The 27,241-nt window shown below is 44.2% G+C and overlaps 1 protein-coding gene across 3 annotated transcripts in view; it reads right to left on the bottom strand.

Moving 5' to 3' along the window:
• Positions 1-27,241, bottom strand: part of RASGRP1 (RAS guanyl releasing protein 1) — a 74,584-nt gene that overhangs the window by 25,301 nt on the left and 22,042 nt on the right. For all 3 annotated transcript variants that reach the window (XM_068964659.1, XM_068964660.1, XM_068964661.1), the window contains exon 3: positions 7,359-7,464. In XM_068964659.1, the coding sequence (XP_068820760.1) occupies positions 7,359-7,464 (106 nt within the window). The remainder of the gene's footprint in view (positions 1-7,358; positions 7,465-27,241) is intronic.

Here is a 27,241-nt window from a genome sequence, read left to right as displayed (position 1 = left end):
TGTCAACAGACATAAAGCAAGAAATTGACAATAAAACAATAGTAACAGGGGATTTTAACCCCTTTATATCAGTGAACATCATCCAACAAAAAAATCAGTAGGGAAACACTGGCCTTAAATGAAACATTGGCCTAGGTGTGTTAATATATACAGAGAACATTCCATCCAAAAGCAGCAGGATACATACATTTTTCAAGTGCAAACAGAACATTCTCCAGGACAGATCACAAGCTAGGCCACAGAATGAACCTCAGTAAATTTAAGAAAATTGAAATCATACTCACCATTTTTTCTTACCACAATGCTGTAAGATTAGAAATAAGCTATAGAAAAAAAAAATCACAAATATGTGGAGACTAAATAATATGCTACTATACAACCAACAGATCACTGAAGAAATCAAGGAACAAATTAAAAAATACCTGGAGACAAATGGAAACAAACCCACAAAATCTATGGGGTGCAGCAAAAGCAGGTCTCAGAAGGAAGTTTACAGTGACACAAGCTCATCTTAGGAAACAAACAAAAATTTCAAATAAATTACCTAGCCTTAAACCTAAAGGAACAAGAGAAAAACAAACACAACCCAGTTAGTAGCAGGAAAGAAGTTATAAAGATCAGCAGAAATAAATGAAACAGAGGCTAAAAACAATAGGAAAGATCAATGAAACTAGGAGCTGTTTTTTTTTCAAAGATAAAACTGGTAAACCTTTCTAGACTCTTAAAAAAAATGGAGAGGGCCCAAATCCATAAAATCAGAGATGACAAAGTTAAAACGAGTACCAGAGAAATGCAAAAGATCATAAGGGATTACTACTATATGATGATAAATTTGACAACTTAGAAGAAATGTATAAATTCCTAGAAATGTACAATTTCCCAGGACAGAATCAAGAAGAAATAGAAAATATGAGCAGACTAATTACCCATAACAAAACTCAAATCAGTTAATTTAAAACAATACAATGAACAAAAGTTCAGAACCAGATGGTTTTACAGGTGAATTCTACCAAATATTTAGAAAAGAGTGAACACCTATCCTTCTCAAATATTCTAAAAAAATTCCAGAGGCAGGAATACTTCCTAACTCATTCTATGAGGCCAGCACCACCCTGATATCAAAATCAGACAAAAAGTTCACATAAAAAGAAAATTACAGGCCAACATCACTGATAAAAATATGATGAACACAGATGAAAAAATCCTCAACAAACATTAGAAAATCAAATTCAACAGTATATTAAAAGAATTATATATGACAATTAATTTGAATTTATCCAATGGGTGCAAGGAAAATTCAGTCTCCACAAATGAGTCAGTGGGATATACCCTACTGACAAATTGAAGAATAAAAATCATATGATCATCTCAATAGATGCAGAAAAAATATCTGAGAAAATGCCACATCCTTTTATGATAAAAACTCTCCACAGTATGAGTAATGAAGGAACATACCTCAACATATATGCCATATATGACAAGTCCATAGCTAACATCATACTCGATGGCTGAGGAGCTTAAAGCTTTTCCTCTAAGACCAGGAACAAGACAAAAGATGCTCACTCTTGCCACTTTTATTCAACATGGTATTAGAATCCAGCCACAGCAATCAGACAGTAAGAAGAAAGGAAGAATTTAAAACTGTCACTGTTTGAAGATGACATAATACTATACATAGGAAAGCCTAAAGATGCCACCAAAAACTACTAAAGCTCATCAATAAATTCGGTAAAGGTGCAGGGTACAAAATTAATGTATTGAAATCTGTTGAATTTCTATATACTAACAAGGAACTATCAGAAAGAGAAATTGAGAAAACAGCATCATTTACAATCACATCAAATAGAGGTAAAAGACTCATACTCAGAAAACTTTAAGACATGGATGAAAAAAATTGAAGATGACAGAACAGATGGAAAGGGATACTTATGTTCATGGATTAGAAGAATGTTGTTATGACGACCATAGTACCCAAGTCAGATTCAATATAATCCTTATCAAAATACAAATGGCATTTTTCACAGAATTAAATAATTTTAAAATTTCTATGGAAACACAAAAGACCCTGAACAGCCCAAACAATCTTGAGAAAGAATAACACAGGTGGAGTTATCATGCTCCCTGACTTCAGACAAACTACAAAGCTACAGTCATCAAAACGGTATAGGATCGGTTTAAAAACAAACGTATAGATCAATGGAACAGAAGAGAGGACCCAGAAAATAACTTTGAAACTTACAGTCAATTAATCTAAAACAAAGAAGGCAGGAATATACCATGGAGAAAAGACAGTCTCTTCAATAGATGTTACTGGGGAAACTGGACAGCTCCATGCAAAAGAATCAAAATGCACTATGCAGTCACACCATACACAAAAAAAAATTCAAAACTGATTAAGAACCTAAAGGCCCCAAACCATCAAACCTATAGAGGAAAACATAGGAAGTATGCTCTTTGGATATGTCTCCTCAGGCAAGGAAAACAAAAGCAAAAGTAAGTGGGATTATATCAAACTAAAAAGCTTTTGCAAAATGAAGGAAATGATCAACAAAAAAGAAAAGGCCACCTACTAAATGATGGAAATATTTGCAAACAATATGTCCAATACAGGGTTAATATCCAAACTATACAAATAACTCATACAACATTAAAAAAAAAACAAAACAGGATCTGAATAGACATTTTTCTAAGAAGACATACAAATGGCCAACAGGCACATGAAAAGATGCTCAACATCATTAATCATCAGGAAAATGCAAATCAAAACCACAAAGAGATCAACTCATACCTGTTAGAATGGCTATTATAAAAAAGACAACAAATGACAAGTGTTGGTCAAGATGTGGAGACACTGCTAGTAAGAATATAAACTGGTGCAGCCACTATGGAAAACAGTAAATAAGTTCCTTAAAAAATTAAAAATAGAACTCCTGGGTATTTATCTGAAGAGAACAGAAACATTAATGAGAAGAGATATATGGAGCCCTATGTTCAATGAAGCATTATTTACAATAGCGAAGGTATGGAAGTAAACTAAGTGTTCATCAAGAGATGAATGGATAAAGAATACTTGGTGTACACGAACACACAATGGAATATTACCCAGCCATAAAAAAGAACAGAGTTTTGCCATTTGCAACAACATGGATGGACCCAGAGGGTACACACTAAGTGAAAACAGTCAGAGAAAGAAAAATACTGTACTTCATTTATACATGGAATCTAAAAACACTAAACAAATGAATATAATGAAAACAGAGTTATGTGTACAGAGGACAAACAGGTGTTTGCCAGAGGGGAGGAAAGAAACAAGTGAAGGAGATTAAGAGTTACAAACTTTCATTTGTAAGAATAAATGAGTCATGGATATGAAACACATTGTATGGGGAATACAGTCAATAATTATGTAGTATCTTTGTATGATGACATGTCATAACGAGACTTATTGTGATCATTTTGAAATGTATGTGTGTGTTAGTTGCATTGTATCCGACTCTTTTAGACTCCAGGGACTATAGCCTGCAAGGCTCCTCCGTCCATGGAATTCTCAAGGCAAGAATACTGGAGTAGGTTGCCATTCTCTTCTCCAGGGGATCTTTCTGACCCAGGAATCGAACTCACATCTCCTGCATTGCAGGTGGGTGCTTTACTATCTGAGCCATATCAAATCACTGTTATGTGACACGAACTAACATAACGTCATAGGTCAGTGATACTTCAAAAACAAATAAAGAAAAAGAAATCAGATTTGTGGTTACCAGAGGTAGGCGGTGGGAAAAGGGGGGAATGTAGGAAGGCACTCAAAAGGTACAAACTTCCAATTATAAGACAAATAAGTACTAGAGATGTAATGTAAAACATGATAAATATAATTAACAATGCTCTATAGTATATGTGAAAGTTGCTAAGAGGATAAACTCTTAAGTAATCATCACAATAAAACTTTCATCTATTTTCAATTTTGTATCTATATGAGATGATAGATATTCACTACGAATCATGCTTTAAACCTTAAACTTTTATAGTGCTTTAAGTCAACTTTATCTCAAAAAAAGAAACCTGGAATAAAAAATAAAATCCAAGTTGCAGTTTAAAACCATTGTAAGTATTTAATTAATTGGCATTATTTTAATTAACCAAACATTTTTAAAGGTCCCTTACAAGTGCTTAGAGGGACACTCTAGCCCTATGGAAAGAACAAGATTAGCAAGATAAACTTGAACCCCTAAAGAAAAACTATGACTGTGAAATTTGTACTTTTCATAAAAGGAGTTTAACTTAAAAAACCTAACTTTTGATAGACTTACTGTTTATAAAATCGATCCTTAAGGGCATGAAAACCAAACAGAAACACAAAACATAAAACCACACACACATACACACATCAATAAAGATAATCAGTATAAAAAATAAGCCCAGGTAAATGTCCTGAAGTGAACGGTTCCGATCCTTGCCTTTCTTTGGGCACAAAAGGGAGGAAAGAGAATGAGATGATTTTATATTTCTTTATGACACGTGTTACTCATCCCTTCAGTGCAAAGAGAGTCAAGCATAAGGCATATTCAAGAGAAAAGTGTTCCAGAGTCTGTATTTTTATTATCTGATCTAGTAGTTGAAATTTTTAACTTCTTCCTTATGAATGAGGAAGGCACACAAAAAGAGCCACTTAACAATTGGGTGGACACATGAATCGACATGGTGCCTCTTACTGTGGAGTCTGTCTTCTTCCTGGTCGCTCCCCATCCCTCTCTTGACATGCCTGTTCCCCTGTGCACAGTGCCAGCTACACTGTGCGCAGCAGGGTCTGTGGACCCCGTTGGTCTTCGTCTGCAGGCCAAGCCTGTGGGCACCCAGAACGTCACTCAGGAGGGCAGAGCCCCCCAGGGTCACAAAGAGCGTGCCACAGTGGGGCCACCTGAGCGAGGCAGGCGCTGCTTCTCACTCGAGGAGATGAAGCAAGCAGCAGCACGTGCAGGCCACGACTGAGGCTCAGGCGTCTGCGGGGGCAACCATCATTGTTCGCTGGGAGCTTCAGGCGCCACATCTTCATAGGCAGTGCTGTGGCAACAAAGTACCAGGATAGTTCCAACTGTACCTTACAGGCATCCAAACTATGCAAAGCACATTGTTAAATTTTTCTCCCTCAACCATGGAAAAACAGGAAACAACAGGAAACGATCCAAGCTTTTTTAATGATCAATAAAAAGGACCCACTCCAGTCTGGTGTATTGAGAAGTCTGGCATGGAGGAGAGAGGGTTTCTGAGAGAGCTGAGGACGGAGCAGGCAGGGCACACAGGGTAAGCTGAGGGTCTACCATCCCCCTCTATCTGCAGAGGCTCTGAAGCAAGGTCTCATTTGCTTCTTAGGAAAGTAACTGCAGGGCTGGATAATAAAGGAGGAGGTGGCTGTGCAGATGAGCAGCCCCGCATGGGACAGAGGCCGAGGAGAGAGACTTGGGGCCCAAAGGAAGGCGGAGGCATGGGAATTGAGAGGAGAAAAGAGCTCAGAGTCATTTCTGAAGCAGGAACCCTGGGATTGGGTGACTGGCTCCGTGGGAAGTGAAAGGCAGAGAGGATCGTAAGGGCTTTGATGTTGCTGCTTCAGGCCATCAGAGGGGCAACGACATCATGGGCTGAAATTGAAAATGAAAATACAGGTGTCAAAGCAGAACTAATGGGGTAGTAGTAGTGGAGGTGGCAAGTTAAGTTTTGAGTATATTAAGACTGAAGTGTCTATAGGACAAAAGGGTCCCAACATTTTTTTTTTAAATGGTTTGAGTTAGAGAAATATGGACTTGAATGTCATCAGAGGAATGGTGGTGGAAATCTTGGTGATAAATCACCCAGGGAAAGTATAGGGCGAAGAAAACCAGAATGCTATCTCATTTTGAAGAGGTTCTCAAAGAAAAGGCTGGATGGAGAGCTGGAGGCGGGTGTCCCAGGAGAAGGGAGACCCAGGAAGGTGCAGTCCAGAGCCCTGGAAGGAGTTTGGAGAGGTGGGGTGCTCTCAACAATGTCTCTACCGGGAGGTCGCTATAAACAAGGATGGAAAGTAAACTACTGGGCTTGACAACCGGGAGGTCACTGGTGACATCAGAGGAAAGTCTGAGTACAGGGGTGGAGGCCACAGTTGGGTGAAGGAGTAAGTGGGAGTTGAGAGATGGGAGATAGTGAGCGTGGACTATTTTAAGAAGTTTGTGCATCACATTTCTAACCCTAACAATGGAATGAAGGGGAGGCAGGGTTGAGAGTTTATTTTTAGGTTAGGGAGATGTGAACGAGTTTTAGACTGAGGGGCAGGTGCCACTGAAGATGCAGGATTTAAAAGGACAGGAAAGAGGGGAGATAAACTATAGAGAAAGATTCTGCAAAAGTGGAAGGGAGGATAGCAGGGAGGAGGACTCTGGGTCCACAGTGAGGGCCACAAATTAATCCTTGGAGAACAGTTTTTTCTTTGAGTATTTAATTACTGACACTATTGAGAACTGCTGCTACATGGAGTTCTAGTATGGTTTTAGAACGCTCTGTAGATTAGACATCCATTTATTACCTGTACCTCTCATTACGTGGACTCCTCCAAAGGCCACTGAAATGCCACTGAAAACGGCTTCTCTGAGAGGTTTATAAGCAGGCTTAGGGAATGGATTCAGTCCTGATGGCTTTTATGCTATTGCTGAGTGCCATGAGATGAAAAGGGAGGGCTGGGGAGAGCGGTAAAGAATTAGAAGAGCTCTACAGCATGACTCAGTGCCCAGGACCTGGGCTTCAAGGTGCTAAACAGTCTCACCCCACCTATAGCCCACAGTGTCATCAGGCATCAGAAAGAGAGAAAGCAGTCGTTTTGCCCACCCCACTCAATTTACAGCCCAAAGAAGGTCAGAATCCAGCAGGGTTTGCTTGGCACAGCCAGTGCCTCAGTCTAAAGCAGAAAGGCACCAGCTGCCCTGGTGTCAGGAAACTCTCTTCAAAACCTGGGAAGGTTGAAGAATTAGACAGGAAAGCCAGAATGCAGCACCCGTGTCAATTTGCATGCGATGAATATGAATTTGGATTAATCTTTGGGAAAAGTATTTTTCACTAGCAAGAGCAAACGAAGAAGACCATGTCTGCATGTTAATCTCTTTGACCTCTTCCCAGAAAAATCAGCATCAGTAACACTGCCTTGTCCAACAGAAGACACATATGCACACACAACACATATCCCCAGACACGCATGCCATTCCCTAAAAGGACACACGAACCATTCACCACTCAGGGTCATGCCAAACCAACCAAAATGAAGGCATCATTCAAATTTCAAGATGCTTCTGAATCAATCCTATTTGCGGATTGCTGCCAGGCACTGAGCTAAAGGATATAGAGTGATAACTTTTTGGAGCAGTTCAGCAGAGGAAATGAGAATTCGGTGCATGGTCAGCATGACTTGCAGCAGGTGGTTACTTCGACACAGGTTTCCGTCTGCATCTGAAAACACAAAGAGCAGCATCTGAGGAATTAGTTACCCGACGGGACACCTGCCAACTCTCATCACTCGTGGGGGAGAGCAGAGAGCAGGCTCTGCAGGCACAGTGCCTCCTCCGTGGCCTTTGGCACGGCATATCCCTTGCTTCTTTGCTTTTCTTATCCTCCTGCTGCATACTCCCCTTCCCCAAATGCCTGTTTTGATGCTCATTAATCACCCCGCCAGAAGGTGGCAGGATCGTGGGGAAGTGGTACCATTTGCACAGGTACACGAGAGTCTGCTGAAAGCAGAAGCAGATCCAGGTTTGTGGCTCCCAAAGGGCATGTGGTAGGGGGAGGGAGAAGTTCCTTCTAGGATCCCAGTGAAACGAGTTATAGTCTTAATAGACCACAGTTAACATGCCTTGCTTTTGTAAACTGCACAAAAACATATGACCATATGAATGCATTTCTAGGGCTGGCCCATGATCTTGGAAGGGCTCGTGCTAGTGAGGGGACCTAAATTGCAAGTCTCCCTAGTTTCACGGGCAACACGTCTCTGGAAGGGCTTAAAGGAGGAAGACTATGGGCAAATGTGACTTTGGGAGATTATGGGTGGGCTTACAAGTACCTATGATGATCTGTATCAAAGAGCATGGGTAGCTTCTTAATTGGGCTTCCAAACCCCACTGGTATCAGACAATAAGATTTTTTCCATACACTGGCACTGGGTATAAAGATTCCCCCTAGAGTGGTTTTCAAAATCTTTTAACACTTGTGGGAGGAAGTGTTAGGGGCTGGTTGTTCACAGACATCTATTCTCTGTCCTCCACCATGGATTGCATCGCCAGTTCCCTTGCCAGTTAATCTATAGTTGGGTTCAGCCATTGGGAAGCATCAGCAAGAGATGGGAGGAGAGGGAAGTCAGGATATTTCTCTCCTTCCTTCTCTGCTTTGGTACCACTTTTCTGACAGCTGCTACAGGTCTCTTCGATAAATGATAAATACTGTTTGGCCCCTCTTTCAGGGCTCCAGCTCTCACTGGGATCTAAAACTATTCCTCTCCCTTGACTTTAGTCCTAAGGACCCTTTGGCTGTCAACAGTCTCTGGGTATCTGGGTCCAGTATCTCCACTCCACTCTCTGTAAGTAGTGCCCCTTCATTAAAGTGTCTTCACTTAAACCATGTGAATTCTGTTCCCTCTTGGGAACTTTAATGATTCAGTGGAAAATATCAAATAAAAGAATATACATGAATTGTGTTTTTTTTAAATCATTTTTTGCTCTTTAAAGCACATTATACAAAAGGGGTTGTCACTTTCATTCTTTCTAAGTGCACCAAATTGTAAATGAAGGACACAGTCCATCTGGGCTCAGAATTCAGACGTCTTGGCTCATCTTCAAATGATGATCTAAAGTCATAGTTCATTGACTACAATGACTACATAGTTCATTAACTACTTGTGAAAACATAAGGAACCCTGACGAGATCACTCCCCTTCTCCTCACCACACCCACCAGTTCACCTGCATTCTGTTACTCTTACTTCTCGCCTTCCTCTGTTACCATGGAAAGCACTTCAGAAGCCAATGCCTCCACTGAGCTTTTTCTTAAGGACAATGACACCATCTTTGTCCACTTTCTCTCTCCAATATCAACTTTTCTCTCTCCTGGTTTACTTCCATTGGCATTTAAATATGCACCAGAACCTCCTATTTGAAACAAAATGAAATAAAGCAAAACCTGAAACCCTTGTCCACTCTAGCCATCTCTCCATTTTGCTCCCCCTTTCAGTAAAACTTCACTGTCATCTATTTCTCATCTCCCACCCCCTTTCAACCATTCCATTTTTGACTTCTACTTCCATTATCCCACTAAATCTTTTATTTTCAGGGTCACTGATCAGGTCCATATTGCTATACCTAAGAGTTCATTCCTCTGTTCTCATCTTACTCCATGACTCAAGTTGCATTCAATCCAACCCAAGCCAAGCTGACAGCTCTGTCCTCCTTCCTGAACACTCTCTCCTCTTGGCTTCCTCAGCATCACACTCTCTCAGCTTCTCTCTGTGCCTCTTGTTCTGTCTCCTGTTCCTTTGCTGAGCTCTTAAATGTCACCATGCTGTGGCTTACTCCTCCCACTTCTTTTCCTTTTCTAACAATTTTTAAAAATTAAAACTTAAGTTTTAAATTTAAAAAATTAATTTAGTTCTTCTAGGCAGGGAAATTCATCTATAGTTCTTTGGGATAAAATACCACTGATATGCTTGTGACTGCCCAACAGACATCTTCAGCCTTACTTGGTGAATCCATATAGATGTCTAATTTCAGACTCAACTCATCCAAGCAAAATTCTTGACCTCTCCCTTCCCCAGTTCACTTCTCCTCCATTCTTCCTCATCTCAAGAAATGGCAGCACAACCATCCTTTCACTTATCCAAACAGAAAACCTAGGGGTCACCCTTTATTTCTCATTTTCCCTCATATCCAATCCATTAGTGAGCCTTGATTCTACTTTCAAAACAGGTCTCAAACCTCTCCGTGTTCCCGCATGCTTGCCACCATTCTAGTTGTGATCATCACCATGGAGACCTACTTGACCTCCCTGTTTTCACTGTTATCCACCTACCCACCATCTGTTTTCCACAAAGCAGCCAGGAGTGAGCTCCTAAAACCCACAAATCAGGTCATGTACTTAGTATGCTTCAATGGAGCCCATTACCCTTGCAATAAAGCACCGACTCCCGACTGCAGGCCACAGAGCTCTCCCCATTCTGGTTCCTTTCAGTCTTCCGTTTCATTTCATACCATATTACTCTTCTCCATACTCCTGTCTATACCTCAAACGCGCCAAGCTTATTCCTCCTTTGCATGTGTTCTTTCCTTCAATGTGGCCTTTCTTCCCTTGGACCATTCACGTCATTCACGTCTCAGTTTCAACGTCACATCCTCAGAATGGTGACCCTTAATCTACCTCTGTGCCCGTGACCCTGCCCGAGTTTCTTCAATGTCACATCCTCAGAATGGTGATCCTTAAACTACCTCTGTAGCCATGACCCTGCCCGAGTTTCTTCATAGCACTTACCAATGATCTGAAGTTGTCTTTTTTATGTGTTTAATTTTCATTTTCTGAGTCTCCACTAGAATACAAGCTTCATGAGATCTGACCTTGTCTGTTTTTTTCATAACCATATCTCTAGGGCCCAGAACAGTGCACATACATGCAGTTACTTACAGAGTAAATGAGTGAACTATACCAAATAGGAGACCCCTTAACTTTTCATGTTGCTTTGGATATTGTGTTTGCTTTTTTCATTAGCTATTTCATTAATGATATTTAATTGTTGTTGTTATTCAGTTGCTAAGTTGTGTTCAGCTCTTTTGCAACCCCAAGGACTGTAGTCCGCCAGGCTCCTCTGTCCATGGGATTTCCCAGGCAAGAATACTGGAGTGGGTTGCTATTTCCCTCTCCAGGGAATACACCCAACCCAGAGATCTAACCTGCTTCTCCTGCTTAGCAGGCAGAATTCTTTACCACTGAGCCACCTGGGAATGCCCAATGATATATAATATACACACTTATTTTCTTCTTGGCCACAGCTTATAAAGTTACAATTAACAAAGTTATAATTTGATAAATCATTTTTAAGAAGTATTTATCTAGTCTGTTACAGTTTTGTAAATCTTTCATTACTGGTTCTAAACTTACCCTCTGGTGAGAGAGGGTTAGTACGGCTAACTCTCTGTTTTCTGGCCCACATAATTTCCGTAATATATATCTCCTGCCACAAAAATTCTGTAAAACAAAACATCCCAAAATTCAGTGACAGAAAACAATGATCTTTTATTTTCTCAAGTGTCTGTAAGTTGGCTGGAGGCTGGCTGATATTGGCTGGGCTTTGCTGGGGCTCCTCCCCTACATGCCCCCAGCTTCCCTGGACCAGTGGGCTAGCCATGGTGTGTTTTCATGGTGATGGCAGGGTGCTGTAGGGTAACTGGAACTGTCCAAGGCCTCTATCCTAGCCTTGGAGCGGGCATGCTGTCACTTCCCCTTTATTCTGCTGGTCAAAGAAAGTCACTGCTGAACCTCCAGGCAAAGGGCAGGAACCTCAAAGTCACATGGACAAGATCACTGACATGGAGAAGGCAAAAAACTGGAGGAGGGGACAACAATCCACTCTGCCACAATTATGGGATGTAAGTGTTCAATTCGGCATCTGACAACATAGCTGTTATAATGCACCTCTCCTCACAGAAGCAGGAGTGCTCCTATCCCCATACATCGTGGCACAAAGCGGGAAGGTCTGAAACGTATTTGTAGGGCGTGCATCAGAATGTTCACAGGAGTCATGGACACAATCGCAGACGCACTCAGTATGGACAGAATCTAAAACCAGTTCTCTCAACTGTTCTTTGTGGTTGGCAAGCATCTTTCCAAGGACTCTCACGTCTTAGGAAAAGGGGCTTAGACGTGTCCTGAGTCAGATCAAAACATATAGAAAGATATAGAAAGATTCAGGGACCCAAATAGGTTTATTATGGAGAAGACTCAGGAGCGATATTAACGTTATCTTCAAATATTTGTAATGCTATGTGTAGGTGGTTTAGACTTCTTCTGTAGGGCCACAAACTGTGGAACCAGAGAGGATGAATAGGAAAAAGTGACAGGAAAGAGAACTGGGCATAACACAGGGTAGAAAAGTTCTAACCCTGAAGCCTGCCCAACAGTGGAGCCATTCCCCTCACAGATGCACTCAAGAGGAGGTGGGCCAGGACGTTTAACCACATCACTGTATCTGGCTTAGCAGCTGCTATTTACTGAAATGAAAGCAAAAGTGTTAGTCACTCACTTGTGTCCGACTCTCTGCGACACCATGGACTGGATGCACTGTAGCCGCCAGGCTTCTCTGTTCCTGGGATTCTCCAGGCAAGAATGCTGGAGTGAGTTGCTATTTCCTTCTCCAGGGGATCTTCCTGACCCAGAGATCGATCCTGGGTCTCCTGCATTACAGGCAGACGCTTTACTGTCTGAGCCCTGAAGTCCTACTCAATACCAGGGACTCTGCTAAGTACTTCAACAATTTTACTTCTAATTCACACAACACGTCTAATGGTGTCGGTCCTGCTTATAATTTATAGCTGAGAAAATCAACACACAGAGAGATGAGTTCCTTTGCTCTGTCTGGGTCAAAGGGACAACGGGTGGAGGAGCTAGGATCTGGCTGCTGGTTGGTTTGATTCCAGATCCCCAGCTCTCCATGACACTGCACAGCCATTTGTCAGAACAGGGAGTTCAAGTATGAAAAAGCGGAAACGGCTAAAGTAGATAAGCTCTATGATCTCTTCCAGTCCTGAGGGCTACAAGACTAAGAGATGCCGCTGGCATATTGGATTGGAACCAATTAATGCACATTTGAAAGGACAGCTTTTTGCATCTGACGATTTCTGAAAAACTCTCCTATATGCCTTGGTGGATGGACTCTGATCATTCAAGTTGCCTTTAAAATAAGAAGGGTGCTGTGCCTAAGACTCACAGTCATAGTCACTCTCCACTTTTACCTTGCACTCTCCTCTTCCCCAGGGTTCTGTGATGCGCCCGCCCCCCACACTTCGGGCATGTTAATCCTCACATGTTCTGTGGGAGGGCGGGCTGGCAAATGGTAAGGCCGGGAGGGAGTGACTCATCCAGCAAAGGGAGGCAGAGACGGAGGAGGGAAGGTGCGTCTCGGCATCTCAGCCGACACCCCGCTCCTCTGTGCCCCCTTCTCCACAGGAGAACGTCCTGGTGTGTGCATTTGCCCTCGTTCCCACCACTGCCTCTCCCTGATGCGACCCTCAACATCTGTATGACTGCATCAAGGAGGCACTCGCCTGCTGTCCTCATCTCAGAGAGCAGCGCTTCTTCCTTCTTGAGGGGAAGAGCCTCCCTCTGAAAGGCAGATCTCAAAGTGGGTGATCCAGGGGATCACCTCCCAGTCTTCTGGATTTTATTTTGATAGTTTGGTATAACTGCTGTAAGCTGATTTAAATATTTCAGTGAATAATTTAATTTTGTTTGCAGCCTTAGGCTTTTGAAAAACACAGGGTGTCATACTAAAAATTCTAATAAGTGAAATGTGCAATGCATAATAAAATGTGCATATTTTCTCATTTCCATCTGCTTCTCCTTCTACTTCAGAAGAAGCCTGCTCTAAAAGGTTAACCTCAGTGGGACATAAAATGTCAACCTTACGTACTCCATCACGCGACCTGAGGAGCAATGTGCGCTGCTAGTCAAAGACCCACCCGACCTGTGGTCCATCTGCTCCACAGAACAAACAGGAAAGCCATGTGGCTTCTAGAGACATCTCTCTGTGAGCCAAAAACAGGGTTTCCATCCTTCGATTCAGTGCTGGCAGCAGCCATGCTTCATGGGACCCAAGCCTCTCAGGGTGGAAATGACTCTAGCTACCTTCCACCTCAACCTTCTAACTGATGCACGACCCCGTCCCCTAAAGGCATCATAGGCAACAGGCCCTACCTGTACCCTTCCAATGACAGGACACAACTCTCTAACTACTCTACAGAGCAACTTTTCACTCTATTTCAATTAAAAACATTTTATCATTAACTGACTCGGTGCAAGGTATGGTCCTAGGTACCAAAGGAGGTATGAGGAGCCACAAGAAAACCCTTGTCCCCGAGGAGCCCAAAATCTATTGGGGAAATAAGACACACACTCAAGATACTTGAACATCATCTCAGGCGGTCTATGCTAGAGGTGAAACCCATGAGACCATGCTGAATTGGTGGTAAAGTTCTGGGGAAGAAGAAACCCTATCCATTCGTGGTAACTCGGGAAGCATCTGTCGATATCTGAAGTGAGGTGACCCAACATTTCAAGAGGCCATCTGGTCCAGCCCTCTGCCTCTCGGTTGGCCTGTGGACACTGTTCTTCCTTTCTGTGGTTTAATCTTAAATAAGCTGTTTGCCTCCCAGGGTGACTATCTTCTCCCTGGTGAGGAGACTCCTGTGAGAACAAAAAGCCTGCAAAGGGCTGCATTCTAGGCCCCACTTCTTGCTGACAAGGGGTGGGGGCGACTTTCCTACATGACGGCTTATCTGGGGGGTGAGGTGGGAATGACTCATTGCAAGACGGACATAGAACATCTCCACACCACAGAAACTCCAGAGCAGAGTCTCTTTTCCCCCTCTGTTTTGGTTACCATGGAAATCTCTTGAGTGTGAAAGGGTTTGGTAGCTCAGTTGGTAAAAAATCTGCCTGCAATGCAGGAAACCCTGGTTTGATTCCTGGGTGGAGAAGATCCCATGGAGAAGAGATAGGCTACCCACTCCAATATTCTTGGGCTTCCCTGGTGGCTCAGATGGTAAGAATCCGCCTGCAATGCAGGAGACCTGGGTTTCATCCCTGGGTTGGGAAGATCCCCTGGAGACAAGAACGGCTACCCATTCCAGTATTCTGGCCTGGAGAATTCCATCAACTGAGGAACTTGGCAGGCTACAGTTCAAGGGGTTGCAAAGAGTTGGACACGACTGAGCGACGTTCACTTTCAAAGGCAGAAAGTCAGAAATTGGTATCCTGAGGGTAAGAAAGCTGTCAACACTGGGTGGGGGCGGGGCACTGGGCTTAGTCCCTCAGTCATATCTGACTCTTTGCGACCCCATGGACTATATCCCACCAGTCTCCTCTGTCCATGGAGATTCTTCAGGCAAGAATATTGGAGTGGGCTGCCATGCCCTCCTCCAGGGCATCTTGCCAATCCAGGGATCGAACCCAGGTATCCCGCATTGCAGAAGGATTCTTTACCAGCTGAGCTACCAGGGAAGCCAACACCAAGTGTGCTGAAACCAGAGGCCAGAAGATGGTAACGGGAAAGTTTGCATCAGAAAGCTCGGGGGCAGGGTTAGATCTAGAGCCTAGAGCAGGACTGCCTCTGCTCATGCAGATCAGTAAGTCCAGAAACAGAAGAGGCTGCTCCACATGGAACCTGCCAGGCACACCCAGAGTTCTGAAGGGACTACAAGGCGATACATGTTCCAAAGAAATGAACCCTACTTGACAGCAAGACTGTTATACTCATCAAATCCTGTCTGGAGAGTGCAGAGAAACTGGCAAGCTGAGAGCAAGTTTACTGGTGTGTTGTTTGCTTGGTGGGTTGATGTAGAGCCTAGAGCTGCAGCTGGGGCAGGAAGTGCACGTGAAGAATGTGGTGGCACGCACATATGCTGAATTCTCAGAGCTCCTGCTACCTGAGCAGCTTACGACATGTGTCAGTGCCACCTTAATCTTTCTTTCTGGTCCTCAGCCCCTCCAGATTTGTGGGAAGACTACAATTAAGAGAAAGTAAGTGATTTGCTAAGAACGGAGTCTCACTTCACAGGGCAGGTGTGCTAACCAGCGTGGCTGCTGCTGGGGATGCGCTGTTTAAACAGCAGCTCTCCTTGGAGAGTGAGGGGGACTGCAGTGTTTGCAGATTTCTGTGGTGTTAATGCTCCCTCTATGGCCAACGCCAAGCCACCAGTATGAAGTCAGGGTGGGGAGCTGGGAGGAGAGGCTGGCAGTTGGCTCTCAGGCCGGGTGCAGCTGCTCCCAGATGCCATGGCTGCCACTCGCACCCATGGACCTGGGGTCAGCTTCCTTCCTACCTGGGCATCTCGTTCCCAGTGCTCCCAAATTCACTTTCCTCCTCAATCCTGATCTCGTGCCCTCTGGGCTTGCCTAGGATTAACTGACCAGTTAATCTCTATCACTGCAGGCCCTGGGAGGAGAGGAAGACATACGGGAGCACCCTTTTAGATGTCTTCATTGTAACAGTGACTTCTTGGAGTGCTTACAGCTCTCACCCAAGGATGAGCATTTCAATGTAGAGTGGGAATTTGGGACAAGGGAAGTGCCCAGCTGCCCATGCCTTGTTCTGGGTCCCTCTGGGGTAACTTGGTACATCATACCCAAACCTATAGTGAGTACCCAGACCACATGACTGAGAAAATGTAGGTCTAGTTGGAATATTTTCCATTCCTTGGCCCAATACACTGTCCAGGAGCTCTGAAGACCTTGGTTACAAGTAGGTTTTAATTTCTTATTTGCACTGACTGGAAGACACCATGATGCAGGACAATACAAGACCTCCATTTAACCATGACCTGCAATTTCACACTTTTGCAACAACCCTTCAAGCAGCATCCCACCCAAGTGGGAAAGGGCCGGCTGGGCTCATGTCTTCTCAGTGGGGCTGCTGACAGTCAAAGTCAGGGATACAGAGGACAGGAAAACCTGGCTCATTGATCCTTAATTTCATCTAATCAGGCTTCTCTCAACTACTGTCCCAGATAGGCCGACCTGGAGGCACGTTGTAAAGTAAAGGGACTGTATTTGCTTCCCATGAGTTTTTGGATTTATTCACTGTCAGGGCTGGGGAGCAGGAGGTGGAGAGGGCGTTCAAGTTGCCTAGCATCTAGCTATACACACCCATCCGTGTACATGCACAATACACGTACATGCATAACACGTGCACACACAGCTGCCCCTGACACCCCCAGAAGCTGGAGAACCCTTAAACCCGCCGCTTGTCCTGACAACACGAGGGCTATTATGGGCACCATTTGGCTAGGATGACCAGACCCTGGAGAGCCTGTGGCCAGTGGCTGCACAGGTGAAAATGCCCAGTCCCCTGAGAGTTCACAGCCCCCATGTGGCCCACCCCTCTCTCCTCTTGCAACAGACTCTCCACTCCCTCAGCCAAACCAGTCAGCCCCAGGGACGGTCCTCCCTGGGCATGGCTCTTCTTCGAAGCATGAAGCTCTATGTAAAGGATGACCTAGATTTCTTGGATGAGCGACTGCAATCTATAAATGTCTAACCATGCGCACAAAATCGCCTGAAGTGGAAAAGAGCTTTTAGCTCTATTGCCTTGACTGAGCCAGCCAATGGCCTTCCTTGGGGACTGCAGCCTCCATCCAGACCGTCAGGTCTCAAGAATGAGGGGTCTGAGAAAAGTGAGGGAAGCTGCCCTCTTTGCTTCTGCAAACTGGAGACAGTCTTGGGTGTGGGCGTGGGGAGGCTGCACCGGCACTAACAGGCAAGCGGTGGAAAGCTGCGTGACCGGCGCTGGGCGGGCCCATGTTGGGACTCTTGGACGAAGCTGTGACCGCACATTCTAAAAGCCGCTTTGGAAGACAGCGCCAACTGAATACCCTGGGTGGGTGGCTGTTCCTCCAGGGAACATCCAAGTCCCTGGGGAAAATCGGATTATCTGGCTAGGTAGAGACACTGGGATTTGAGTCCTTGGTGATCTGCTGTCAACGCAGCCTACTTGGCTCATGGCGTGACTGTCCCCCGACAGGAATGTGCCTGGTGGGGAGTGGACGGCAGTAGGGCCCCAGCTCAGTTTCCCAAGGAGGATACAGAGAGCTGCCCACAGAGAGGGGATGGACCCAAGACAAAGACACGACACAGAGGAATCTGGGGCAGGGCGCACTGTGCGCTCCTCTTGCTCACTGGAGCGTGCTCGTATTGCTGCAGTCTTGTCTGCTAAACCCTGGGCCTTTTGGGGGACATGTTTGTTGACAGGCTGAATAGGTATTAAGAAGCAACTTGGAATGTTCCAAACATTGACTCAGTGAAATAACACAAGGCCTGAGACTTAATGGATAGCCATGAACTCAGCCTTCTTCAGAAAGTTTTTCTCAATATTGACTTGATCCTAACAGCCACCTAGATAACCTCATTCCAGTGTACCACAACGGGGCTGACAACACAGTCTCACTGCAAACTCTGCTTTCACCATAGAAACTGTCCTTGGCTCATAATTCTCCGCAGTGAACAGTCCTGGACAAAAACCATCATCGCACCACCATGTAATCAAGAGAACTGAGCAAAGCCTTCTGTAATCAGATAGAAGTTATTCTGAAAGCCTCCTCACCCCTTCGTTGGTTGTAGTTAGGATTAAATTACCTTTGATTAAATATAGTAAAATGCTTAGTAATCCATTAACCACTGTAACGGTGGTGACTATCCTTACTTCTTTTGCTGGATTTGGAACAATATTTTGTTTTTCTCTTTGCTCTTGCTAGGCTTTGGTTATTCCAGAGTGGGACAATGATTTTTCATGAAATACTTCTTTATAACCAAAACTGAAAGAGGGATCCACAGCGGTTGGTCACACTGTCCGTGCCCATGAGATGGGGCATGGTTTCCTCTAAGCATGGTCCCCATCCATGGCTGAGGGAGCAGGGGCGTCCGAGTTTCTTTCCAGTTCTAGGTTCTAAATGCAACCTGTCCCTCAGGCCCTCAAGGTCTCAGAAGGGTTTCTCAGGGTTTACTGAGGTACTGGAGGGAAATCTGCGTGAGGACCCATGACTCTGAAACAGAGGACTTCACAGGTGGGTAAGGAACCTCTTACTACAAATGAAGCAAAGGAAAACAACAAACTGCCCTTCAGTCAGGTGCCAAGAGCCAAATAAGAAAACATTTCATACATCCCCCGTCAAGAAGTAGGGCTGTGCCACCGACTTACAGACAGCAAAAACGCAACACTGAAACTCTCAGGGCTGGTGTTAATTGGAACACGCAAGAGCCAGGAGTGGTGTTTGGTACTGCTGGAGGAAAAACATCTAATGGGAACAGATGAACTACATTCCAAGTCTCACCTGACTCTCTCTCCCTCGCTCACTGTCTCTCTGTTTCTCTTGTTGTTAAACACCCATGGAGTGTTTCCTGGGTACCAGCCACTGTCCCGAGAGTCTTCACATGTGTCAACTCTACGAGATAGGTGGTACTGTCATCTGATAGATGAAGAAACCGGGGTAAGGTAACTTGCTGGAGTTCAGCTCCTAAGCAGCAGTCCTGGGATCTGCACCCAGCTCCCGGCCCTGGGAGAGCTCTGTCATCTCCGAGCCTCCACGTGCTCACTTGCAGAGGAAGCGCTTGATAGCATCTTGCTTCCATCCCTCTCAGCAGAGAGATAATCAGGAGATCCGTCAAGATAAGGAAAGCGCTTTGATATCTTTTGGGGAAAAACAAGGTCCTGAACTAAGTCCAAACCACTGTGATATCTGGGTGACTGGAAGGTCACAAATGCCTACGCTGCCTGACAGTCGTCACGTAGTGCCCAAGCCTTCACCGCACTGTTGACGTCCTAACAGCGTACATTTATGAGCGCTTTCTCTCCTCACAGGTTAGCCCATCTCACACCAACTCTGCGGGATGAGTATTATCCTTATTATTTGATAGATAAAGAAACAGAGAAAGGTGAGGTGAGCTGCTTAAAGGCACACAGTGACTTACAAGTGGCGAAGGTCTTCGACTCAGCCCCACCCTTGCCGCTGTATCCTCCTGTCAGTCACTCTGGGTCGTGAAGATTAAAGGCACCTCCTTTCTGTCTCAGCTCTGGAGGGTTTCTGGTGCCAGTCTACCTGGGAAAGTAGCTGAGCATCCCCTACGCCTGTGGGTGGGCTAGGCTATTGCAGTGTAAGCTCTGATCGTTGGTTTTTTTTCCTTTTCTGTAGTACAAGTGCCTGACCTAAGCTTTGATTGCCGAGGCGTCCATTTCAAAGAGGCAACCTTGGAAGATGGCTATCTCGCAAATAAATGCACTGCCAGCCACAAGACTAGATAAAAAGCCAGGCTGCCGACTGGCTCTCCACCCCAGGCTCCTTGGTTTTAGAGACTGAGGTTGATTTCAATAACTGACCATTGAGCTACTTGTTTTTCCCTTTCATCATGCTTTAAACTCCAGCCCTATGTTTAAAGTTCAGCAACCAAGTGAGAGACCTGCCCCCACCCTCAATCCCAATAAATGCAGAACCCCTGGCCTCTTGCTCCTCTTTTTCTTTCCTTCCTTCCCTCTCTCTTCCCCTCCTCTCTCCCTCCCCCCCACCTTGCTGTGTGGACTGCCTCTGGCATGCTGTGTAATTTCCAGGTCTTGTAAGCAATAAACTTTTATTTTTTCAAAGTTTCCTGATGGCTATTACTGCACGGTATCTTGTACTCATAATAAGAACCACACACGCTGGTCCAGCCACAACACTGGTAGCTGACAGCCTGAGACACGCACAGAACAGCCGTGACATAAGCGTTCTAGTTTTCGCCACACTCACGCTGCTCCATTTCACGCGAAGAAACGGACTCGAGGGTGGCAAAAATGATCCATTGGTGGTCTCACAGTTAGGAAGGGGCAGGAAGGGGCGACAAATGATTGTTCTGGTTACTTTCTCCAGGAATACAATAGTACTATTATATTTATAACATAAAATATAACATTATATCAATATAAATATAGGACTCAGCCCTATGTTCTGAGTCCGGGGCCGTAGTCTCTGGCAGACCTGCACTGCCTTCTAAATGAGGATCCTCTGAGGATAAGGACAAGGGTTTCTTGACTTCCTGTCAGTTCCCTGGAGTCTCCAGTCTCCTGCTGTGCCTAGAACTGGGCCATTTCTTTCACCCAAATCACACGGCAGTAGTCTTATCTACATCCACGGTAGACATGTTCCAACACCCCAGTGGATGCCTGCAAGCAAAGATAGTACAAAACCCTAAATATACCACATGTGCTTTTTCCTATTCCAACAACCGGGTAGAGTCTACAGTGTGGATCTGCCGGATGATTCATGTCCTGGGCAGGACAAAGCAGGACCAAGTGTGAGATTTCATGACCATACTCGGAATGGCATGCAATTAAAGAACTAAAAATAGAGTTACATATGATCCTGCAATCCCACTCGTGGGCATATATCTGGAGAAAGCTCTAATTTGAAAAGATACATGCACCTCAGTGTTCAAAGCACTATTTACAACACCCAGCACATGCAAGCAACCTAGACGCTCACTGATGGATGAATGGATAAAGAAGATGTAGTGTGTACACACACACACACACACACACACACACACACACACACACACTGGAATATTGCTTGGCCATAAAAAGAATGAAATAACATCATCTACAACAACATAAATAAACCTTGAGATTATCATACTAAATGAAAGTTAAGTCAGAGAAAGACAAATATCCTATGATATCACTTATATATGAAATCTAAAAAATAGATACAAAATGAACTTACTTTTAAAACAGAAATAGTCTCACAGATAGGAAACAAATTTATGGTTACCAAAGGTGAAACAGGAGGAGGGATAAATTAGGAATTTGGGATTAAGATACATGCAGCTCAGATACACGCCACTGTATATAAATTAGGAATTTGGGATTAAGATACATGCAGCTCAGATACACGCCACTGTATATAAAATACATAAACACAAGAATTCACTGTGCAGCACAGGGAACTGTACTCAGTCTTTTGTAAGAACCTATAAGGGAAAGGAATGTGACAGAGAACATGCATATACTGGGTAACTGAAACTTCAAAAAGCAAAGTCTTGGATAAGGGGGGACTGCTCTGTGTAAGAACAGATGTTGACTAGTAGCCAATGATAAACAGGAACAGTAGCTGTGAACTTATCAGTTCAGTTCAGTTCAGTGGCTCAGTCGTGTCCGACTCTTTGCGACCCCATGAATCGCAGCACGCCAGGCCTCCCTGTCCATCACCATCTCCTGGAGTTCACGCAGACTCATGTCCATCGAGTCGGTGATGCCATCCAGCCATCTCATCCTTGGTCGTCCCCTTCTCCTCCTGCCCTCAATCCCTCCCAGCATCAGAATCTTTTCCAATGAGTCAACTCTTCGCGTGAGGTGGCCAAAGTACTGGAGTTTCTGCTTTAGCATCATTCCTTCCAAAGAAATCCCAGGGCTGACCTCCTTTAGAATGGACTGGTTGGATCTCCTTGTGTACTTATAGGAAGAGTTAAATGTCTTTGGAAGAAAGATGTAGTGAGGGTTTGTGTTTTGGAGATGTGAGAGAATGCAAGGAGGTGATGGTAAGGGAATGACCACAGGTTTTAGAAGAAAGTGTCAAAAGAAATCACGGAACTATAAGGACCAAGCAGGACCTAAGATTCAGGCTCTTTGTTCAACCTGTGTTAATGCCACTGGCACTTAACTCCATTTACAGATCTAAACACAGCAACCCCTAGACTTGGTGACAGTCAAGAGATTCCCAGGTATCTTTACGGGTTCTGAACTTTAAAGTCACTGTACAACAGAACAAGCCTCCTCAAGTGAGAAAAGCTTAGACTACAGTTTAAAAAGGCTTCCTGGGCTTGCAATCTTGAAAAGAATTCCCAAATCATCCACTGAGAAACTGACATTTTCAAGACTGAAATGGCAAAGGAAGATGCCTGAAGAAGCTGATATCCTAAGTGTTTGTGAGATCTAACAGGCTGATGCCAAGGTTTCGTTGGCTTGTGTCTGATCAGCAGCTTGTGGTCAGCTCTGAAGTCTGCTCTGAGCAGAACAGAGCAGGAGGGAATGCCAAGGGCAGGGTCACCAACCCCACATGGCACTGAAAACGCCATCAAACAGCCAAACACACACACACCTGAACTGAGCACTTTCCATCACACAATTCTTCCACATGCTCGGGGACATCTGACCATCACACCCACTGAGGTGGGCAGGGACACAGCCACTTGGCAGATGAGAAAGGCACAAGGACAGGGCTGATCCTCAGTCTGTCTAAGTGGTATCTGCGCAGACAGACGGGCCTGTGCTGTACCAGTTAGTAAGCATTTTGAATGTCACCCTGGATGAACAACTGGCCCGTGGATAACATCACCAGCAGTGACAGGGCTGGTGCTCCAAGCTCAGATGCTCTCATCACAAGTCCAGGATCTTTGTCCTAAGAGAGCTGTGCCTGGTACTGAGCGGGGAGCAGACAACCAAGGTCCTATTCTAGCAACTGTCCAGAAGCTTCCAGCTTTGACATGGTATGGAACACAAGGGCCTGGAGGAAGGTCGAACAAAACACCAAGGCAGTGTCGGGGAAGGGGAAGGCTCGATCTGACTAGGAGAAACGACTTAACTTTCATGGAGGGGTGGCATGTCAGGCAGGTCTTGAAGGAGGGGGTCAAACCTTGACAAACTAAGATGGAGGTAAAGACATTCTGGGTGAGGGAAGACATGGTTTCTACTCTTGGAGATGAGAGAGTTCAAAGTATATCCAGGAAAGGACTGTGAAGCCAGCTGGGTTGAATCAGAAAGCACCTGTAGATAGGAGGTATGGAAACATGGGTCAGGGTCAAAGTGTTGGGGACCTAATATACCAAAGTGGGGAGGGGCCCTTACTCTGATCTTTAAAATTCTGCAAAAGCAGATGGTCTATCCACACAAAGAAGAAGGCAGCAACCTCTCACCCAGTAATCTTTTAAAACTGCAGGTGGTCGTGTCTTACGACCTGAGCCCTAAAGGCTCGTTTCAAGGTGGATCATTTCTAAAGAGCCTAGAACTTTAATTTCTTTTTGCACCTTTTCCCTAATTGCATTGCTACCAAGGGAATGCTGGAGAATGTGTGAGTGGGTGTGTGAATGTGTACGTGGGCATGTATGCATGCTTGCTGCTACAGTGAGGTCATATCAGAGCACGAAATAAAGGCTGGTTTTGCCCAATTTTGCTGTAATTCAGGAAGCTCAGTTACTTGAAGTTAATTTTCCTGCCACACTTTGCCAGCATGAGCATCTTAACTCTCAATTTCCTTCCTCGTCATCAACCTTCCCAGACTACTTTAGAAGCCAAGGAACCATACGGAAGGCCATCTGATCACAAGAAAGCCATGACTCTAGGGCTTCCCAGATCCGTCACAGGGATGCTCGCTCATCCACTTTCAAACAAATTCAGACCCCCAAATGTACAAGACATCAGCAAAGACGGGACTGAACGTTGGCAAGGTTTGGCTTCAGATGCTTGATTAAGAGTTTGGTCACAGCAGGGTCAATATCATTATTTCATCTTTGTCCCCTCCTAGGCACCAGCTGGCAACTGTGACCCTGATTCATGCTCGTGAGTCACGTAAAATTACGATCCCATAGCCATTCTGGATAAGTCTAGAGCAGACGGAAAAGCAGGAAGCACTTCAAGGCTTTCCTCACTTAGTGTTCCCCTTTACCTCCCACCTTCCCACACACCTGGTCACCTGTGGAAACTATAGGAAAGATCTATCTGTGTTAAGGTAGTGAAGACTTCAATTTCCCTTCACTCGTATTTGCATAATAATGTGTCATTCTGAGAGAAGATAACATAATGAAAAAAATCCACACCAGGTCAAACTTTCAGCTTTAGTGGGTGACTTTGTTTTGTTTTTCTAGTGAGGTGGCCTTAATGGTAATGGAGAGTTTCAGGGCAAAAAAAAAACAAAAAAAAAAACACAAAGGTTTTCTATCCTAGGATGAGTATGTTCAGACTTATCCAGAAGCAAGTGAATATATTAAATCTGACTCACATTTCAAGTGAAAATAGCTTAAAAATAAGACAAAACAAAAAAATAAACCAAATGACCTCCCTCAAAATAAATCCCAAGGTCTTATCTCTTATCTATTCCATCAAAATATTCAGGGATGGACATACAATTTATATTTTTAAAAATCTCTCCAAAAGTATGATGGTCGCTCCAGTTTGCTTAGATTGCTTTAGATCACTTAGTTTATTCCTTGCTAAGGAAGGGGCAGGTCTGCAAGCTACTAAATAACCTTTGAAGACATTTCTAATTTCAGCAGTCAATGATGAGGTCTTCCAGTTGTCATCAGGACTCATGAGGAAGTGAAGTGAAAGTGAAGTCGCTCAGTTGTGCCCGACTGTTTGCGACCCCATGAGCAGTAGCCTGCACCAAGCTCCTCCATCCATGGGATTTTCCAGGCAAGAGTACTGGAGTGGGTTGCCATTGTCTTCTCCAGGGAATCTTCCCGACCCAGGGATCGAACCCAGGTCTCCCACATTGTAGACAGACGCTTTACCATCTGAGCCACCAGGGAAGTGCTTAACAAATAGGTGATCTGGTGCCAACATTTACAGACTCCTCAGTGAGGACTGGTTAGTTCTAATTCATAAAGCACAATCAGAACCAGATCAGAAATCAATCTGGGGGACTTCCCTCGTGAATCAGTGGTTAGGACTCTGTGCTGCCAATGCTGGGGACCTGGCTTTGATCCCTAGTGAAGGAACATGCCACATGTGGGATTCCACTAAAGATTCCACATGGTGCAACAAAAGATCAAAGACCCCATGTGACACAACTCAGCCTCGCCACAGCCAAATAAATAAATAAATAGATATATATAAATGAAAGAAATCAATCTGGGATAAACCAGAGGACCATGAACCTGTTCTGACCCAAGGGAGTTCCTACTGTTTAGCAAACCCCTCTCTTCCTCGGGCTTGCACAACCATAGTCTAAGGGGATATTTTATCTCTGAAGCCAGAGATCAGGGCCCTGCACACACTCCAACATAAAGATGCCCATTCTCCCAGGCCCTTCCACAGGCTTTGCTGATTAAGGGTCTTTGCCTATCTGGGACATCTTCTCTCTCCCCTCTGCCTTGGAACCCTGGGAATTGTCCACTCTTCTCGGGCATCAATGTAGGGATGACCCTGCTCTTTGGTGTTGAGTCAGGGGCATTTTATCCACAGTAGGAAAACATGTTTTTTTCTCCCTTTTCCACCATCCAATTCTTGGGCCTTTTACCACTCATAATATTTCTGCCAGAGAGAGGACCCATGAGGAATTGAACACCAGTCATTTTATACTATTTCAGCCACTCCAGTAAAACTGGAACAGATGCAAAATTATGATTAAAATGAAATGTGTGGGTTCTTGGTCAGTTTCAATGAACCTCTCTTCCGCACCAGCGTTGTTTCGCGAATTAACTTTCAAGGAGTTTGCCATTTCACCTCTTTGGTTCTTGTGGTGCTTCATAGAGCATTTCACTAGCACCAGATCACCTGATTAAACAAGGATGTTCTTGGTAGAGTCTTATTGATCTCCCCAACCCTGCCAGTATTTATCGGAAGGAGGGGCTCTGGTTTCTGAGTCACTAGACATTTTGTTCCTCAGATCTTGGCCCTCACTTATTTGATCAACACACAATCACAGAGGAACCCAAAGAATTAAACCAGAGGTGAAAGAGAAGTTAGTCATTGCTACCTGGTAGGCACTGAAAAGTCTTGGCTTTGCCTTCTAGCAAGCTCTACCACACGGGACTGTATGTGAAAAGATTTCCTCTCACTTCAAGTCCATACAGAAGGAACTTTTTATGCTAGCCAGTTTGCATGTTTTTTTTTTTAAATAACTTTTTCTATTTTATTGAGGTACAGTGAAAGGCATATGTTTTAACATATAGTTTGATGTCTTCTGACAAATACTTACATCCTGATAACCCAAACCCCTCTCAAGATTTAGCATATTTCTATGACCCAGTAAGTTCCCTTATCTTCTTGGTCAGTTCCTCCTACTCACCCAACCATAAAACCATTTTTCTTTTTTTCTTTAAATCACAAGTTAGTTTTACCTATTTTAGAACTTCATATATTGGAATCATACAGTATTTATTTTTGTGTGCAATGCTTCTTTCACAAAGCAAAACATTTTTGCAATTAACCAATGCTGACTCTTTCAGTGGCTCAATCCTTCTTATTGATGAGTAGGTATTCTGTTGTATACATGGCATATTGTTCATTCTTTATGATGTTGTGTGATATCTGGGTTGTTTCCAATTTTGGATTTTCATGGCAAAAGCAATTAATATAATGATTTAAAATTCACAGTCTGAAACCGTAACTACTTTTCCATCAACCTAATATTATCGACATTCTTGTATAAGTCATATCATATCTTGTATAAGTCATAAGTCCATGATATGACTCATACTTTTCCTTTCTCTTGCATGAATGCCTAGGGGTGGAATTGAAG

This window comes from Capricornis sumatraensis, chromosome 2 (assembly GCF_032405125.1).
Source record: "Capricornis sumatraensis isolate serow.1 chromosome 2, serow.2, whole genome shotgun sequence".
NCBI lineage: Eukaryota > Metazoa > Chordata > Mammalia > Artiodactyla > Bovidae > Capricornis > Capricornis sumatraensis.
The sequence above is the reverse complement of the archived record's forward strand: the minus strand, read 5'-3'. Positions and strand labels throughout refer to the sequence as shown.